At 36.8% G+C, this 20826-nt stretch overlaps 1 protein-coding gene across 1 annotated transcript in view; it reads right to left on the bottom strand.

Annotated features, from left to right (window-relative positions):
* Window positions 1-20826, bottom strand: part of LOC104463840 (S phase cyclin A-associated protein in the endoplasmic reticulum-like) — a gene marked incomplete at its 5' end in the record, with an annotated part of 113969 nt that overhangs the window by 40372 nt on the left and 52771 nt on the right. Inside the window, 2 exon segments of the mRNA XM_010076329.1 lie at window positions 5578-5701; window positions 13783-13898. Coding sequence (XP_010074631.1) covers window positions 5578-5701; window positions 13783-13898 — 240 coding nt within the window.

The following is a 20826-nucleotide window of genomic DNA, read 5'->3' as shown; positions in this document are numbered from 1 at the left end:
ATAGTCTGTTTCTGGTGACGAGCCAAGTGAGCAAGTGAGAAGACTTTATCTGCTTATTCAAGTTCAATAGGAAAAATAATATTATGTTGCTCCAGTAACTTCTGTTGACCAAAATAACTCATGCCTAATGATTCTAATTGCCTACGGAAACAGATGGATTAAGCTTTGCAATGTATAAACCAATTTAAATGTGGTGACTTTGTACTAGGAACACCAAGTTTTAGAAGTTGCAAACGAATGCCACTCACTGCTTTTTCACCTAAGATAACAAATTACATAAAACTTATTTCTTAAAGATTTAATAATATTTTGCAGTAGAGCTTTCAATTTGCTGTAATGAACAGTACTATACACAGATAATGTCCATTTTTGTCTTCTAGTTGAACATATGTACAAGAACTGTATTTTCTAAGTATATAGCCCTTAGCTACACAAGTTAAAGCTTTAATATAAAACTGTTCCTCCTGAATTGTAAAAAAAAAAAAAATAGATCTGGCACTCTTAATACAACCATTTATTGCAGAGTTCATTTTTCACATTGCATTTTTAGGAAAGTGTGTGTGTGTGTATTAATACAATGTGAGAACAGAGGTGGATTTTATACTGTGTATGTCAAAGAGGAGACAAAAGGAAATACTGCTTTATAGAAAATGGGTAATTTTGAATGTAATTCCTACCTTTAATATTTTCTGTTCATACATACTCAAATGCCTGATGAAAAATAATCTCTTTTACTGAAGAAGTAATTAATGGGATAGTGTGCAAATGTGTTGAGATTTATGTTCAAAATTAATTGGGGTGCTTGCAAAAGTGATGTATTACTGTGCTTGTTGATTATTAGATCAAGCAACGGGGTAGGGAATCTTAAGATTTAATAGTGTAATTATGAAAGCTTTCAAGCTCTGGTTCCTTTGTGTTGATTATACAAGGAGTTAATGATAATCAGAGAAACTATGAGTAAATGTTAAAACATTCCACATTTTTATTTCTGAGGTTTAACAGGCTTGACAGTTTAACTGACACAAATCTACAGGTACGGTTACGTACTTAAAACTGACTTGTCAAGTAATTGGTACAAAACATTTTAAAATCATGAACGAAAATCAGGAAAAATGTAACTACTGTTCAATTATTTGACACATTCAAGATCCCAAGGCTATTTCAGCATTTACGACGACTGCCTGTGCTGGGCCTAATCAAGACTCCTACTTTCCTTAAATCAGTTCTTGACCCAGAATGCTTTGATGAGCAGATTCCAGGCTCTGGTACAGTCTCCATACAACTATTTCGTCATCCCACAGAGAATTCCCCTTGTGTTGGGATTCCCTTGTTTATGCAGAGCTGCCATAAGCTCTTCAGCTCTGCCCAGCACCTAGGACTTAATCCTGCACGATGCTGAACAATATGGCCCCAATCCAGTAAAGCACTTAGGCACACATTTAACATAGCTGAAAATGTTGCTCCATTCTGACTCATGTCACCAAAAGTACCTCTGCATATCAGAGTACTTTTTTTTGCCTGTGCTAACAAAAAAAATCCAAAACACTCCAGTTTCCAGTTAGCAACGTAGAGCTCTGTCACTGAAAATACATTTATGTTTTTATTTGTCTTCTAAAAAGTATAATCCTTCACAGCCATGAAGCATTTTAAATACAGAGGTGCTAAACCTAAATGGGAAGTCTTCATACCTTTTGCAGCACCCCATTTCTGTTAATTTGGTCACTTATGTTGTATTCTTCTCCCATTAACAGTGGCAATTTTGTTCTTCTTGCACATGTAAGTCATCGGGCTTGCCCCAAAAACACTCTGAAAAACGTACCTTTTCAAAATAGTTTCTACAGGATGTCAGACTTCCTCTGTAGTCATTAGTGACCTATAGAAATGGAAGTCTATGGGCTTAAGATGGTGCAGAGGAAAGTTCCATTTTTTCAGTCCCCTACCCCTAAATACTTTAATATGTCACCATTTCTCCTAACTCAGCCCTCTTCTCAAGATTCACTAGAGGATTAACACACTGGCTTCCTACTTTCTGGTGGAGACAAACCACTTCAGCGTGATGAGGTAGGTAGCTACATTAACTGAAACTACACCAAAGCGATTGTACTTCATGAGTAAAATGTCAGAGGCCACTTGCCTACAATGCAGACTGGATTTCAGCACTGTATTTCAGAGAAGAAAAATGTAACAAGCAACTTACCTTTGATCTCTACATTTGTCTGATCTCTATTTACACCACAATGTTCATTTCACATGTTTTTGTATTCACTAATGATGTTTTATTTATAATTTTCAGATATTATGCATTTAAAGATTGCCTTTAAAAATATAATGATCCAACTTGAAATTTTCAAAAGCTACAAATGGTAACCAACTCTGTAAAGTTAGACTGCTGGAGAGAGATTGGCAAGGCTTTTTTTTCTTGTATTTTTGGATTCTGAAATCAAGCCTATATGTTGCAAGTTTACATAAAATTAGCTACTTACTGGAATAAAAATAATCTGATTCTAGCCACAGAAAGCAAAACAGTCTAAAAACTTTATTGCATGTGCAGGATATTAGCAACAATGCACATGAATAAATGAAGAGCATAGCAGTGACTATCTCAAGCTAATAATTCTATGTAGTATGCAATTTGAAAATGAAGCGAGAAAGAATTAATGTAATTTTACATATGTGAATGAAGAAATGTAACAACAAAAATGTCTCAATTTCTAATTCTTAATGAGTATTGATCTGCATTATGCTTTAACTGGCAACAGCAGGTATGCTGTGATGGGGAAGGTCTCAGTGAATGAACAAAATCTTCTAAGATTTTTTACTGCCCAAGGTGGTCTTGTCCGTCTCATTCTCAAAAGCTTTTGGAAATTTCCCTTTGATCCGAGAACACATAGTTAGAAAACAAGCTGCCATGCTTTCCTTATCGTGAAATCATAAAAGGAGATATATCAAAAAAAAACCACCCCCAAACCCTAAAAACCGATCTGTTTACGACATAGATAAAATTATTTACGAATGCGTGCACAGAAATGTATGGTTATACATATGACTTTTTCACATATCTTCAAGAAAAATTCTATGACAGCTTTTACTTGACCAGGAAAAAAAAACCCAACAAAAAATAAACAAATCCCAAACCTATTCTTACATGCTTACAACTCGTTGTAATTATTTGCTTCTCCCAGTGTGAAACCTTCCAAAATACACAATTAGAAAGGTTCTCATTATTTTGCAACTATCTCCTAGGTGAGACAGCCTTCTAGACAAAGAAGAGCAGAGAGAGCAGTCTGTAGACAAATGAAGTTACAACTCGAGCACAAGACTTTTATGAATGGAGGTGGGGAGGTCTGATCCATGAACCACTGAAATCAAAAGAAAGGCTACTACTGACCTCAACAGACACGGACTTAGGCATCACCTGAGCTAAGGAGGCTAAGAAAGGTACAATGGTCAGTAAAGTCCACAGAAGGTTTCCTACCAGCCTGTTTAGGTATGAGATAAAGGAAGGTCTAAACAAAACACTTTTAATTAACTTGGGCAGGCTGGATGTCACAAAAAAAAAAAAAAAGAGAAATACACTCCATCTGTTATTCTACCATTTCCCATTGGTACCGAATTTTTAATTGGAGAAAAAATACTTTCTCTTTTTTTGTATAATTGTAAATAATATTTGAAGGAGAAAAATGTTACAGCTGTGTAAAGAAAAATGAACATTTTGTCACCAATGAGAAATGATTGTTTTAAATTTTCTCTTTAAAATGTATAGCTCTGACTTTCAGCAAAAGCGAAGCTGACATTAGATATGATATTGATGAATTAAAAAAAAAACTAAAACCAGATTAAATTGTTTGGAAATAAGGTTCATACTTGCTGTATTTAAGAAGATATTTAAACGTTTCTCAAAACTGGATTATTTCTGTTTCTGTTTTCAGCAAGTACTGGTATACATGTTTACTGTTTGTTAAAACCTTGCAAATATATGTTCTCTTTTACTAGTTCTGGTATTACTTGGGGTTTATTTTCCAACAGTAAGCGGGAGTACGCACAACAGGCAAAGGCAGCATCATACAGCTCACCAAACTAGGAATACTGCTGGGAGTTAAACTCTTTGGAGGGGTGTCTTTGAACATTTTGGTATTCAGAGCTTGATCCAATTTTAAAAAGTGCTCTCCATTTGTCCACTGCTTTTCCGTAGAGAAGAAAAATTCAAACTTAATCTGATTTATTATATTTATTATATTTTCAAGAGTGAAAAATCAGAGTTAGAAAAGAAGCACTGTATTTATTTTTCTGTGCTTAAACACGTACTTCATGGAACTACGAAGATATCCTAGTTTAAGGGCCAATTTTGCCTGAAGAGAACATAAGAGACTTTATGCATAGGAAAGAAAAGTCCACTGTGGATCATGGCAAACATTAAGCTTTAATTACAGTTTTTCTGCAATTCAAGGGTAGTATTTGGCAACAGATTGAAAACAGTTCCAAACACACTAGATTTTTCTTGCGTAGTTATATCTGATCTCTAGGTGGCCAACATTTCCTAAGAAATACCCTCTGTATTTCTTCAGGAAAAGCGCAGGGCGTTAGCACAGTGCTACACTGAGCAGAGGGAAGGTGTTTGGCATCAGAATGAATCTTGTCACTTGCAAAAAGCCGAAGGATTTCATCTCTTGTGTAATTACCCACGGAGCCTGTGCTCTGGCTTGCTGTGCAGAGCGCCAGCAGTGTTGTGACCGGCCCAGCACAATACATGCACCTTTCACTCAGTATATGTGAAATCTAATACCTGGAATCCTCTTGGAAAGATTTGGTGAAGAACAATGAGCTGGCAGCTACTTAGAGGAGAATGCACAGGTTGCATTCGGGTTTTCTTTGTGTCAAGGACCTTCGGACTATCTTTTTAAAGTGTTCATCAACAGTCCTATGGCTTGTTGATTATAACAGCATCATTTGAATTATTTAGAATATGTACATAACTTTTCAATTAACAAACTGCTTGGCTCATGAAAATACATCCACACAATTTATAAGTAGAAAACCAAGACTAAATATCTTATGATGAGCAGGTCACTATGAATTAAAAATGAGTTTTCAAATAAAATATTTAATGACATTTCAAATTAAATGAAACATTGGAAAATTAAAACTTTCACAGTTAAAAAGTCCTGTCATTTAAGCACTCCAGCAAACCAAACTACAGCAATGGATTGACCTGACTTCCATTCTTGATACTGAAACACATAAAAATCAAACATACATGGACAAGTCATAATATTCTATACTTTAAACAGAACTTTAAGTGTAACTACAGGGTGAATTAACCTCAGAAGATGTTAAAGACAGAACACTGTCCACTCACTAGAGTTCCTAGTATGTATGTTTTGCAGAATTTATTAGCAGAAGCAAATATATCTGTTTGTATAGAAGTGTAGTAGACACAGTTACCAAACACATACAAGAGAATCTTATTCTTTTGAGCCTTTATTCTTGTATATCTCCTGGTGTTCCTACACTCTAAATACTCTAATGTGTTTCCGAAGCATACAAAAATTTCTAAATGAAAACAGGTATTTTACGTACCGTAAACTGGTGTATCAACAGGTCCATTAGAAAAGTGATCTTGTTACTAAAAAGAACGTAAGTGCAGTTTTCTGCACAGTTACTGCAGGCAAGGCTGTAAGTGTTTGCTGTATAGCACAGTGACCTAAAAAATCAGAAGGAAAGAAGAAGAAAAGTAAGAATGTTACTTTTTTTTTAGGTAAACTCAAAGCAAATAAATGGAAGCACATCACAAAAAAACCTTTCAGCAATCCACATTCATCTTCTTAAACTTGGGATTCCAAATAGAACTAAAAATTTACATGAAATCAATTAAATAATTAATAACTTCAAAACAATAAAGCCATACTTCTCAGAAGTCATGCATTGTATGGCTCCTGGACTTTTCTGTATTCAAAACTCATAATAAAACTTACACAGAATATCGCTAACTGCAGAATTTGGACATGCAATATTCTTTTCTTGTGGCTTACAGTTACATCACACAAGTAATTTGGGTAAGGTCCCTTTCCTAGCACAACCTTCAAGAAAGAAAATCTGTATGAAGTAATTCACAGCCACTCACAAGAAGCCCCAGGATACAGGGAACAGCTTCAGAGAGGCTGTTGTGCAGCACCTGGAACTCATGCAAGGAATGGAGAGGATCAAGTAATTTGTACTGAGCAAGCACAACTTAGCAGGTGAAATTCCTGAACAGAAACTTCTACTGACATGTTGTGAACCACTACTGTACGGAGCCTTTAAGTGTTCCTGTATCCACTACAATTGACCCACACCTATGGTTGGCAGGAAGAGGCTAGAGGTCTGCGATGGTAAGAACAGAAAATCATAAACATGAGGCACAGAAAGCTCCAGATGTACAAAACATGCCCAGTTATTGTACAAAATGTACAAAACATGCCCAATCACTCTTTGCATCACATGCAGTAATTTCCATCTGCTCCAATTAAAGTGTTCGTCTCAAAACAGGATTTGCAGGGAAGCTCGTCCTATAGAATACAGTGACAGAGAAGATAAATCTGGCCACAGGCAACACTATTTCAGAATGAAAACAGAATTCATTTCTTGAACTTTGCTTACGACAAAAGCTACCACTGTTACTACACAAATATGCACACAGACACATAACACAAATGCATCATAAATATATACAATAATAAATAAAGACGGCTAGAAATTCAAGTTGTTTGTCTAAAGTAAACCGAAAGGAAAAGAACTTTTACTTTGTTGGGTTTTTTAAACATGTAAAAAAATGTGACCAAGTTCAAACAAGCTCCATCGAAGAAAACAAACTGTGAGTGCTGTCAAAAGGTCACACAGAAGTGGAACTGCCCTGAACAAGTTATGCTGCAGAAATCATCAAGGCTGGTATTTCACATAACAGGCTGAAGACTGATCCAACATACTTCTAAAGAGAGATTTGAGTTTTACCCTTTATTTTTCTCCTAAAATATTTCTGGAAACAACAAAGTTATTTACATAATAAGGAAGGCTGCTTTACTGATTGCTGTGTTCCTTGCTGTGGCATCCGATTACTTCGCATGGCTCTCCAGAGATGAAATGGAAGCAACTTACACACATACATTGTATTTGTCAAGCCAAGAGAAGCTCAAACCCCTCTGAGGCCAGAAAATTCAGAGTAAAATTTTTATCATTTGTATTTCTGGATTGTCTCTTCTTCAGGTGGAGAAATAATTTTGAATTTAAACAAGAAGCATTACCTTTCTTGGTTTGTTCTGTAGAAATACAAAGAACATTTATACCTTTCCTTTGTTAATATTCTGAGTATCACCATATTACAAGTTATATTAATTTTCCTGTACTGGTAAGTTAATTTTACTCTAGTGCCTAATTAAATCAGTTTCAACCTGCAGTTCACATGATATGAAAACAACATTAAATCATCATTTATTGATAGGCAGGTTTTATTAAAGGCAGGTTAAATTTCACCCAATTTTTACCCTACAAGCATAACACCGATACAAAATTCAAGTAGCATGCTTCACGTGCATTCTTTAAGACCTGCCTTGCAACAGGATTCTCTTTTCCTATCCTGGCTACATAAAGGTATTTATTTCACTTTCTTCAGTAACGCTGAAAAAAAAATTTTAATTAGGCACCTACTTTCACTTTTCATGGAAGGTTATTCCCCTGTGTAGGTCTGTTTACATGGAGAAAGGATGAAACTATACTCGTAGTTTCTGTTTTCAGTTAAGAAGAAGACGCTTTAAATCAGCATCGGTCATTTTACCAGCTATTCAAAAATAAAGATTAATTGTATTTAAATATGAACATTATAATTTACCCAAAGTGTCAAATATGGACTTGGTAGGTTAACTTACAATTCTGACAGCATCTCAGAGTTTCTGAGGTGATTTAGTTAATTCACCGCAACAACATTTTTTGATAGATGGGATTCCTAATTCCTAAGAGGATCATTTATTTCACACTTGAAAACACAAAAACTTCCCCCTTTATATACAAAACAAACTCCACTGTAACAATGCATCATGCTTTTGTATTCCCCAACTGAATCTCATGTCAGCAAAAGTACTTGCATTTTCAGAGACTCAAATAATGCACTGGAAAAGGTGGTGTAACCAAATGGATGTCAAATTAATTTTTCACAACAATAAAGAGGGTTCTTTTAATTGATAACATAAGCTTGCTAACTATGGTTTGTCTAAGTACATCCTAATCATGGCACGCTCTGAACTACGATTCAGTTCCACAATTTTTTTTTAATTCAAAATTGGAAGTGTCAGGACAGAAGCTGTCCCCAGGTGGTTCACAGTGTTAACTGGCAGATTAAAGACAGCACAACTAATTTCTTTACTTTAATCTTATTAAGTGAACAACAGCTGTCAACTGTCACCATTTCTGCACAAGGCCTCTGAGACAGGCGCAGGGCTGTGAATGTCAAGCCAGAACTTTATTTAACCACAAGTTAAACTCTCTGCAATGAAAAACTCAATACATTTCTTCTGATTTTTTCCCTGTTGGAAGCTCTAACTGCTCTTAATTCCAAAACTTTTATCTCAAGAGATATCAAAACCAGTTGAAACAGTAAAGCCTCCCGTAAAGCAGCTGTTTATCGATTACTGCTGTTGCTCTAAACTTTGTATCACGCTCCCAAATCAGCTTTAAAGCTGTGTTAGACAGCATGTATACTCAAACCACAGAATAAGTCTGCCCTGTGATGTAAGGCTTTCCTCTAGAGTAAATCCAATTATAAAAAGTCATTATGGTGCACAAACTTGGATCCAAAAAATAAATCTGTCTTCAAAGTAAACAAAAAATATGCATCTGTATGTTATATTATTTCACACGAGTACGAAGAAATAGGAAGAGGATTCATTTTAATCAACATTTCCAAGCTCGAGCTCAGCAGTTTGTATGTAGGTACGTGGGTTTCTTTCATGCTAGCACATTTCAACTTTCCTCAATTTGCCAGATATAAACGAGCTGACAAACTGCAACTTCCATTCAAAATACTGAGGCAGCAACAGTCTCCCACCACGCAAAACTAAGCCACCACAGTGCACCAGGATATACAGGCCTTTTGCTTTATAAAAATCCGGGCACCACCAACATATGATAATTCACCCGTTTCAGTTGTAAAGCTCTTTCACATTACTTTCAGCTTCTGAAGATTATAAATTCATGTACTTTGATTACCAATGAAACAAATAACCCCAAAAGCTCAATTTGGCACTGAAGTCATACAAAACTAAACATTAGCAAACTTAGGATGTGTTAATTCATTCATAAACTGCTCATTTTTAAGCAGCTGGGATACTATGCAGCATCAGACGGGGAAAGCAAGTGATCAATATTGGTATTTAAAAGCCGACCTGAGAAGTGGGAGGTGAGCTGTTGCTGAAAAACGGTGCACGGACTGGCCGTAGAGCAGAATGGTTAAAGAACCACCAAGGGAAGAATATGGATAGAAATCAAAAATAAATAAAAATTGTTTTTAAGGTAGAAATATCAGTTTTAACTCTTGAAGACTATACAGGCCTTTACGCTTCACTCATGGGGCCTATTACACCATCAGGAACCCTCAAAGACTCACAATCAATGACAATTTTCTCTGTAATTTACATTATTTAAGGATGTCAAATTAAAAAAAGGGCTCCAGCTGAAGTCTAGTCACAATGAACAGAGACAAGACAAAACTCAGCATCAATTCTCCTTTAAGACATTTCCAAAACCCGATCAGAGTTTTGTTCTGAAATGACACTGTACTTATGAATAAACTATTGCATGACAAGTGACAACCAAACAACAAATTCAACCCAATATTTCCAGGTGTGATAGAATCTGAAAGTCTTCTGGAGAAACTCTCCAGCCCCTGGTTTATGATGAGATCTGCCTCTTGATCAAACAGCTTCCTAACAGCTCGCAGAGCTCCTTTCAACCACAGAACTTGTTCCTGTATTGCACGGGAAGGCAACATCGCTTTATTCGTGAGCTCTGTGAGCTTGAAATCCAGCTCTGAGACAGACAGCAAGAACACATCACAGAAAGAGACAGATGCTGCAGGTTTCGGATGTTGAACTTGCAAAGAGGTCATTCTCTTCAGAGCATCTTTATGTCCCTGTACCAACTGCTAGTTTGCAATTAATGTTTCTCTAGAGGGAATAACCTTACAAGAAAGAAAATAAGAAAGCTTGTTTCGCACTTTATGTAAAAAAAAAATTGTGAACAATCCGACAGAACTGCATGAACAGGAACAGTGCAGCTTAAGAAACGTATGCTCATACAACCAGGCAAAAATTACAAGGAAAAAGCTATAAAACTAGTTCTCAGCTCAAAAGAATTCTTACTGAAAAAAAGGAATTTGTATCAATGCCATCCATAATATTACGCGGGCACTATTTTCTGCTTTTTTCATATATAATTATGGTTTGAGCTTTTTACCCTGGTAATATCTGCTTTAAATAAATGTTGCAAAAAATTGTATTAATAGAGAAGACATGTTATAATAAAACTCACTTTAATCATGTCTTAACCTGTAACAAAAGTCCTCCTTTGTTCCTTACACAACTGCTGCTAATTTCTACTTAAAAATGCTGGTCCCCCAAGGAACTCAATGCCACAAATGTTAATTAAACAAATCCTACAAGCCTCATCTGTTAGCAGATTTGTTACAATTTTCAAGGCCAGTAACATGTCATGGCACAAAGGGGCTAGACATGTCACCAATAGCAAATATGCAAGGCAACTTAGGGGATGAGAGTCATCTTCTGGTCTTGATCTTAAGTCATTAAATTGTTTTGCTATGCAATTCCCATTTGCTTTTCAGCAGAAGCATTAAGAAAAAATACCATAAGATGCCGAAACCCCTTGAAATTCTGTTGAGTATGTCTCATTTAGTGAAGAACTGAACAAAATCAGGAAAATTACAAACTGCTACTCTAAGAAATAACGTGGCTGGACACTAATTTGCATGTTAACATCAATAATTAAAGCTACTATAATCCATTGGTTTTTTTTCCCTTTTTCTGTGATTTATTTGAAGGGGAGAAGAATTGCCCTAACACCAAATGTATCATTTGTCTCATAAACGTCGCATCTTTTTCACAGCATTTGCTGTGCCGCTGATCTAACTGCCAATCTGGACAGTGGCACAAAACAACAGGCACATTGTTAAATCTTTTGATAATAAAGCTTTATCTTGTAGACACGGGATTAAACTTCTGAGCTGCACCATGCTGCCAGGATTTTGGAGAAAGAGAGATGTAGATAATAGCCCATGTAATCTCCTCACCTACTTGTGAATAGCTTATCCTCATCACAAAACAACAGACAAATTCCCAATTTAAGACGAGTACAAATGGTTAAACATTGCAAGAGCGCACAAACAATCCTATGTACAGTAGTGGCCTTTAGCAAAGCATATTTGTCTAGGGGAAGACTGGAGGGCAATTAATGAAAAAATCTTAATTCAACTTCTTTCCACAGGGCTTTGCTTTGTCCTTAAGCAGAGAAAACTGCTGCTTCACTAGATTCACAGTTTTAAGAAGTCAGGATGTAAACTGTATTTGCATAAAAGAAAGAAAAATAATTTCAAACTCATTTCAAAAATTAAATGAGGAGAAATGTGATACAAATTTTCTTCATTTAAAGAATTAAATATATTCTGTCATTACCCTTTGGTTTTAAAACTCTCTCAAACATTCTGTATTCAAAGCAACACATCTGAAAAATTTCTTAAATACTTTCAGTGAGACCACACTAATAAGCATTAACGTGGTTTCTCTAACCCAGCCACGTTGTGCCTCTTTCAAACCGTTCATAGAAAGTCCCACCTTCTGCAACAGTTGCTTGCTCTTGAGAGTTGAGTTGCAGCTTCTGCACAAAATATGCTCTCTGTCAGAAAGAAAACCACAGAAAGAGCAAGAGAGGAGGCTCTGCATCACATGCAGCAACACCGAGCTCACTGTGGTGCTTCCAGCATGCTCCAGACTCTGCAAGTTAGGCTCAAGCAGTTAGAAAAAACACTGCAAGAGCAGCTAGCTTCAGAAAACAAGATCCTGTGTAAAACTACGTGCCTTCTAACTTCCAAACTACAATACTTTCAGATGCCTATAAACGGGAGACTGCAATTTGCTGCAAAGTGGAATGAAATGCTCTATGTCAGCAGGGACACTAAGCGCTGCAGCACATCTTTTAACACACAAAACTGCAAGAATAGTTTATATTAATCTCTTTTTTTGCCTTGATATTAGCTTGTTTTATTAAAACAGCATTTAAAGAATTTCTGAAAGGTTTAAAAATTCTTTTTCTAAATCAGTCATGAATAGGTTGGGGAATCTGAGAAACCAGTTACACTGGTCTGAAATAGGTATGAGATAGATAATAACTGTCACAGAGAGGAGAGCCTCTGGTAAATCTCCCTGGATGTTTTTTCTGTTAAACAAATGTAGCTGACATGGGGCTTTATTTACCGGCACACAAGTTCCTTTGAGAACTAATACATCCTCATACTGTCTAACAAACTTTAAACAAGCTGTTTTCAGTAATATAAACACAATATTCTCAAACCTTCTCAAGAAAGCTTGCCAAAGTGAGACTACTGCTAAAATGAAAGAACAAAAATCAAGAATGTATAGAAGATGCACATTCTAAGAACTTAAAGCTAAATTTAAACTAAGCTTTATGTGGCCACCCAGTGCAGCCCTTTCCCTTGCAAAGTTTATCCCATATTGATGAGAATAACTCAAAATTAGAGCCTCTGCAATTTAACGAGTTCAAAGGCTGCTCCTGAGCTGCTCACCATAGGACCAGTGCAGGATTGCTCATCAGAGGAGCTGGCTGGACTTCCAGAAGTGCATTCTGCGTGACTTAGTGGCACAGCAGGAACTCTATTCTCTTTGAAGAGCAAAGTTAAGATACTAAAAGCATGGGTTTTTTTCTTGGTGTTCTTTCCTAGCACTTCAGACCTGTTCCATAACATATTAATTGTCAGTTTTGATCCAAACCCTCACAAAGTAGTGCTTAAATTCAACTACCACAATATTAAAATATATCTAGAAACAAATAATGGCAATGGCACACAACAGAATATCCTGGGCTTGGCTCCTCTTGTACTAAACCCATGCCTAGCTCTGCTCTGGAAGCACATACGTGCCTTTGAATGGATAAAAATTACAGTTAGAGATTAGGGAAAAAAGCATGCTTTGGAGTTATCAGATTTTGCAGGCATTCTGTTTAGTCACCACCTTTTTTTTAGGGATTAGACACTTAAACCCTTCTATTCTTATGTCCTATAAAGAGAAATTCCTCTAATCCACAAGAATTTTGATTTACCTGTTTGCAGAAGCCCTTTCAGCTACCACTATCTTACAACCCCTTCATTTTAAAAGCAGTCCGACTTCACTGAATTACAACCCTTCAACAAATTCCCCTACTTCCCACTAGAGATCTTTACAGACTAACTTCAAAAGATATGTACCTCCTCTTCTGTTTAATACAGTTTTCTCTTCTCTCATTTTGTACAATTAGGGATGCCTCAATTCAAATATATCACAGCTAGAAATCTAATCACCAAGTTAGAAAAACAGAGGTTGAGTGGAAATGCCTTTCACCTCCCATGGCAGCATAGAGTACGGCACAAATTTTCTTTGAAGTTCAACACTGGACTATGAGAAGAAGAAGCAGCAAAGCAGCAGATGTGAACTAAATATTCTACGCGGCAAATGAAGGACTGATCACACTTACTTAAAAGGAATCCGTGAAACCGCATTCAGATTCATGGGAGAAGTCACTGCTTGAAGAACATTTTCAAGGGCAGTCAGTCCTCCTGCAGCTCGAAATGCTATCTGATCTGCTGTGTTCTAGACAAACGCAAACACAGAAGAGAGCCAAAAGAAATTAAATAATTGCCTACATAAAAGATATGCCCAACAGACAATTGTCCTGAGTTTCATCAATGTAGAGAATCCTTAATACATATATTTATTGTGTTGAACACATCCGAAAAAGAGCGTTTCACTGCCAGCGCACAAGAATATTCTTTAGAGCAGGAAATTCTCAGGTCCTATTTTTTTCAGAAATCATACATACATATCAAATTCTACATAGGTAATACAGTTGAATACCATACTTTCTGTAATGACATACTACTATAGGGATTTTAATAAAGTTAATCTTTATCTGCTGCTGCTATCTTTGTAGCTATTCTTTATTGCTTTGTACATGATTTAAAGAATATAGACAAACTCTAGATTAGCAATTCCTCTTTCTTACAAACTTCTCCAAAAGGAGACAACCTCCAAGCCTGTTTCCTTGTTTGTTAATTGTACGCATAAAATAGCTTAAGCGGATCCCTTTAAAACATGAGTACAATCACCAGGTTGATGATACTTGGTTACATATTTCACAGAATGTGGACCTTGTAAGTTGCTGATCTGGAAAAAAGTCTGACAGCATCACCGGCCAGATGTGTTATTTTTATCCTTAATCTTATGACAGAAGTGCTGCCTGACAGATGCTGTTGAGGATACAAGTTGGGTAGTGGTTCTGTCTTCTCAAATTAATTGCTGGGAGTTTAAGAATCAGGTTAAAAATCTGGATGTGATTTCTGGTAGTGCTTCAGTTTTACAAAACTCCAAAGGTAAAGCGCGAAAATGTCATCTAGATGACTCATGTAGTTTATCAATTTGGCAACTGCAACCTACTGCCCCTCCAGGTCCTTTGTCTGGTCCACTGCTTGCAGCTCATTCAAAATCCAGCAGAATGAATGAATAATTTTAGCTTTGAGGTACAGCATTCACATCCAGCTTGCTTTGCATTCGTTATGCTATGTTGCTGGTTATAAACGGAAAGACTCAATTTAAACTAGTCTTTTATGTGTTTCTAGCTTTCTAGCTTCTGTGTTCAGACATGGAAGTCAGATACTCAAAAGAAATCATCTTCCAAAATTAATATGAACTGCATGTAGACTTTTAGACAGCCAAAAGGTTTACCTTCAAAGGAATAACCAGCCTCAAGTGAATGGGAATCTGTGTGCCAACACACCAAGCAGTTAAGTTGATCAACCACTGATTTCATACAAGCTAATTGATAAATATAATTTCTAGCAGTCAATTTTAGTCCAGGTAATCCAGTGAGCGTGCCTTAACTCACGAGTTATTTTTGAGTTTCACTCATATATTCCTCTTTTACTTCCCCATCCTCCCTTTCAACTAAAATAAATGATTAAAAAAGAAAGCCTTCTGAAGCACCATAAGGTTGGGGACCTCTGATACAATACAACACAGACACCACGCACCCAGCCCGCAGCATGAGCGGGGTAGATCCACAGTGGGCATGCCTCCCCTGCAACACCTCCCACCAGCCTCTGACAGAGCCATCAGCAACAACCAAAGAGCAAAGAAATATCCCTGCCACTAATCTGATAATATTATTTGAGCACTTTGGCTGACAGCCACAGTCCTCCAACTTCCTCCTCTTCCTCTCCTGCTCCAGCAGTGCTGCAGAGAGGTTCAGCACCCCCAGCCCCTTTCTAACCCAGCAATGTCGCTTCAACTTACAACTTGCTTGAATCAGAAATATAAAAGACCGAACTTCACAAGTTTAAAGAGCTGTTTTGTTACTTCAAGTGTGTGTTTTCCTTGGTAATCGCCACACACACATAACCAGCGTAAGATGTGCACAAGGATTTCTGTGTGTTATTGGCATGCTGGCACTGCAGCACACAAATGAGAGTGACATTTATGTGACGCTGCCGATTTATTTGCTACCATGTATTTGTTAGTGCTGCTCCCGTTTCAAATGTGCCAAGCACTTGCCACTTCTCACTTCCCCTATTTCTCATGGGAGATTATGCCCCAACCTGTTAGCTCTTGGGGCAAAGTCGTCTTTCCTGTCATTTAGACCAAAGATGCCCTTTCTCTATTTCATCCCATTACTCTGACCTATATCCCATTTTATCATTCTCCTTTTATTTTCTCCCCTTAGTAATTACTCCATTCCTGAAATTGTGCACTGTTCCATTTTCCTACTTGGCTTCTTTCTCAACTCTATGTATTTATTAATGCTAATCTCATCCTTTTCTTTTTTTTTTTTTCATGTAAACTTATCCATGATTTTTTCCCAGAACTCCTCTTTTATCCATAAATAACATAATGAAGTGTCCAGAAAGAAACTCCCCGCCTCACCCAGATCAGTCACCAGAGCCACACGGAAAGAAGCTGTAATGTCTCACCATTCTGAGAGGAGAGCTTCGTGCATCTATTTAAAAAGAACATTCATCTTTTGAAGTTGTTTGATCTCCTACATGTTCTCCTTTCACTTCAATCTGAGGCATCACTTCTTTTCAGCACCACTTCTTTTATAGACAGGCTTTTTTCAGAGTGCCTGTTTCACTTTTGTCTAATATTTTGCTAAAACACACGTATACTTTGCAAAAGCACATTTTAAAGAATGTAAATAAATTTTAAAGAAATTTAAATACAAATGTACATTTTAAAGAACTTCCTTTACTACTACAGTTTGCTATCAAGCAGAAGCGAGTTTGTAATTTCTCCCAGTTTTATATGGTTTAGCTTTACATCCTATTATTCTCCTCTCTAGATTAATCATAGAAATTAATTTGCATTTTTGGTGCTTATCCATTGGGGAAATAATTCCCCAACTATGTGCATGGAAGAGAGAGGGGAAAAACCTTAAAGGAAGAAACAAATCAACAGCAAAGTTGGGAAAGATACATGAGCACCGTATTTGTTCCCTGTGCTTACAAAGGTCTATAAAACTGCCACCTAGGGATTAGGAATACACTACTTTTGGCATGATATTTATCTCCAAGGACACTTTCAGGACTGAGACCTCCAGGAGCTTTTAACCCGTTTATTGAAAGGCAATGTTATTACCAAAGGAACTGCTGGCAATAACAGTGCTGCCAATACGCAAGTGTCCCGTTATCCCAGGTTCAGGCACGGCTCCTGGAGCTTGGCCTTGGGCAGGGGAGGTCATGGGAACTGAAGGGAAAACATGCCCTATCCGCAAAGGAGCAGAAGAGTCACTCAAATATGGCATTACTGACATGTTCCAAGTTAACGCTGTGTGACTGCGGTACCAGAGGAAACAGTGAAAAAAGGAGTTAGGCACAGGCGATTTCCTCAGCTATCCACAATACGAGACCGCAGGTGGAAAGATGAACCATGTATGAAGAACAGACAGTATTAAATCTCTCCAGCGCTGAAAATGATTGTCATTCTCTCTCTGAAGCATAGCAGCCATAAAATACCAAAATATTTTAAAATACATCTGGATTAATTCCTACTTGAAGCAATTTTCAAATTTTGAAGTATTTAGATATTAATCTGAAAAACATCTTTCTTAAAGCATAAACATACGGGAGCAGGCTATCTCATCCAATTTGTCTTACCAAAATTACCCTATATCCTTCAAAATACAATCCACTCACTTAATATTCTATTTTTTTTTTAAGTTAGCTGATACATATTAAAATATAATAGAAATTCCAGAGAAGTAGATTGAGTCATGTAAGTTATTCAAATTCCTTTCTCACATAATATTATTATTTAAAGTGTTTCCCGCTTGAATCCGTGTCAGGTAACTGTGACTTTTGCTCTGGTAGCATGGAAGGAACTGAGGAGATCAGGCACCATGCAAATATGAAAAATGACAGATCCTGTAGGGAGTAAATATTAAATCCCTATTTGGAAAGAGCATAAATCAGTATGGTACATTTTTGCTGCTTGAAAGAATCCTCCAAACTTCTAAGTTAGTTTCCCAAATTGCTTAGCTAGATGTTTATGAAACTCATTTCAAATGTCACTCTAGAAACTGTTCCTTGAGTGGCTGCATATTTAGATTGTGAAGATTATTCAGCAAAGGTGATCAATATCATGGGATTCATGTTTGTGGAACAAAAGGAAATATATATACATCTGGTTTTCAAACAGCATGTAAAAATTTGACTTGCTTGTATATATTTTCAGAAATTCACTACTTCAAATAACATTTTTAACCAACTTGGTTTCTAAGTACAAAAGGCTTTCAAAGCTCTGAAGTTACCTGGGCGTGCAGGAGAGCAAGGACAAATGAACATGCAGGCAAAAATGATTATCACTGTCATCTATGCACTTCTTAACAGAGAGAGGAAGCGGCACAAAAACCTCGGGGATGCCACCCAGATATGTCTTAACCACTACAAATACAATAACAGAGACAGAGTCTTCAGAACAGCAGATGCAGCACTCAAAACCAATACAGGAAAACAACCTCATTTCCTTCATCCCTCTCAAGTCTGTATCATTGTGAAACACAGTGGTCTTGTTTGTACAGGAGGAAAGCCAGCCAACACAGCTGATGTGATATTAAGTATGCATTCTTAATCTCTGGACCATTATACACTTGTCTTCTAGAGCACACAGTGCACACAGCAGAACAGTGCAGGAATCAAGTAACTTTAGCAGAGAAGTCTATGTGTACGCTAATGCACGTGTGGCAAAGTAAACAATGACTCAAACAAATCATGTAACCATTTTATGGATTAATTATGAAACTTGCAATTAATCATTTTTAAAAAAATTACGACAAACAATCAAGAAAACTCCCTGCACACTGGGCTAGCACAGCAACTTTCTTACCTACCTGTTACAACACCTTAATGGATTTTAATTCCCCTTCTCTCCTCTCCTGTGGCTTGAGTGACAACTGACTAATAGGATTACAGGCTCCGTTCCAATAATACAGCTCAGCTACATGCCAGCAAAAAATGACAGCCTAAACCTGAATTACACGGCCTGGGAATCCATCCAATTATTAACTAAAGTAACTGTTATTACCTAACCTAATCAAAGGAGAAGCAGCTGTTAATCTTTGGTGGCCACAGTGTAGTAGCGGTCAGACTGGATGAACTGTCTTTGTACTTGACTCCTCTACAGACAATAATTAGGTCCTTTGTGATCAAGAAGGAAGGGCTTCCTAACCTTTCAGACAGAGGCAGCAGATGGGGAACAACTGCTTGTGTGTTCATTAACAAGACAGGGTGGATTTTATCAGGGTTTGGCATCTGTGGCACCTTCCGAAGCACCACTTACCCAATGATACAAGTACGTTTGGCAAATGCAAAAATTAGCAGACTAAATAGAAAGTTCAAAATAATGTTTTTGTCTCATGATCTGACATTTGGTGCAGAAAAATACACACAGCTGAAAAAAAGTAACTTACTTATGCCCTGTCGTACCTAACACAGTCAACAAAGAAATAAGTGAAAAGGTCAATTGACCTCTGTGGTTACTTTGCTGGGTTTTGTTTAACTCATCGAAGTAGTCAGATAATATAAACTGTATGCTTCTGAAATAAAACCAATAGGGGGAAAAAACCTCTGATTTATTTATACAAGTCAGTGGGTAACACAGTGTAACACAGAATGAAACAAAGTGAGCATCAATTAGCAGCAGCTTTTGGTTTCTGTGCACAACATTCCAGGACAGAAGCAAGACCAAAACCTCTGTCCTGTGCCGCTGCTCCCTTTCACACAGAACATTTCCCAAACTGGAAGAACTGTAAAACAGAAGACACAAGGTCACAGAAACCTGCCTCATTAGGAGACACTACAGAAGTACAATTTAGTTTATGCTGGGGAAAGTAAAAAAATGATGGGATCACAGTATGGAAGTACCTGAGCAGGAGGAAGGTTTCTGAGAACACACAGCAACAGCTAATATTTGGAAGCTGAAACTGGATGAGTTCAGGTAAGAATAAAATGATTTTTTTAATGCCAAGAGTAATTAATGACATGCATAATATACTTAGGATATAGTCGACTCTCAATCATTTGAAGTTTTTAAATCAAACCTGATTATCTCCTAGAAAAATATGATCCTAGTTAAATCATAATTTACTCATTTGGTGCAAGAGTTATTGGGTGGAATCCAACGTCCTGGACCAAAGTACTCTCTTCCATACATTTCTCCTGTTAAAGAATTATTATTAGTTAATAAGTAGAGCAGAATCAGAAACAACACAGATATAACAGCTGAAATGACAATGTCAGCTTTACCATTTCTGTTCTATCTAACTTTGGCACCTCACATTTTGACTATTTGAAATCTTTTTGAACTAACGTAAATACTCTGGTGAAAGCCCTCCCTCTAAGACAAACCTCCACAATCAATATTTTCATGTGGATTTAAAAAGAGTGTTTTCCTTCATCAGCCAAAAGAATGCCTTCTGCTAGTCCTGCCTACTATGTACAAATAAGAAGCTGATCTGCAAAGCCTGCTTGAACAGACCCCAGGAACTAAAAACTGTTCAGAAGAAAATATTTCTGAATGAAACCCAAATACTTTGAAACCTTCTGACTTCCATTTCTGAAAGAACACATTGAACTTGTGCAACTCTACACTTGTTAAACTGTTCACTGAAGGAAGAAATAATAACTAATTAGTAAAATATAGTTTAAATCCATCTTAAGAATTTTCTTCTTTCCTTTTATCTAGTGTTTGAAGATTCTATCTAAAATGCCAGAGGCTAAGAAATGCAGTTCAAAGCCGCCTTAGAAATATAAACCAGACAACTGAATCTTGGGCTGGATCCTCCTTTTTTTTTTTTTTCTTCTCCCCCTTTAAATAAATACACAAGTATATCTACACGCATCTACAAAACCATAGATACGTTTGTCATTGCAGAAAATCTACACTCTTTTATTAGTCCTCCAGACATAAAACTTACACAGTGAAAATCACCGCAGAGTATACCAAATAACATTTTCTATGAAAACAGACAATT

The sequence above is a fragment of the Pterocles gutturalis genome, unplaced genomic scaffold, assembly GCF_000699245.1.
Source record: "Pterocles gutturalis isolate BGI_N339 unplaced genomic scaffold, ASM69924v1 scaffold22683, whole genome shotgun sequence".
NCBI lineage: Eukaryota > Metazoa > Chordata > Aves > Pterocliformes > Pteroclidae > Pterocles > Pterocles gutturalis.
This window is presented reverse-complemented; position numbering and strand designations above follow the sequence as displayed.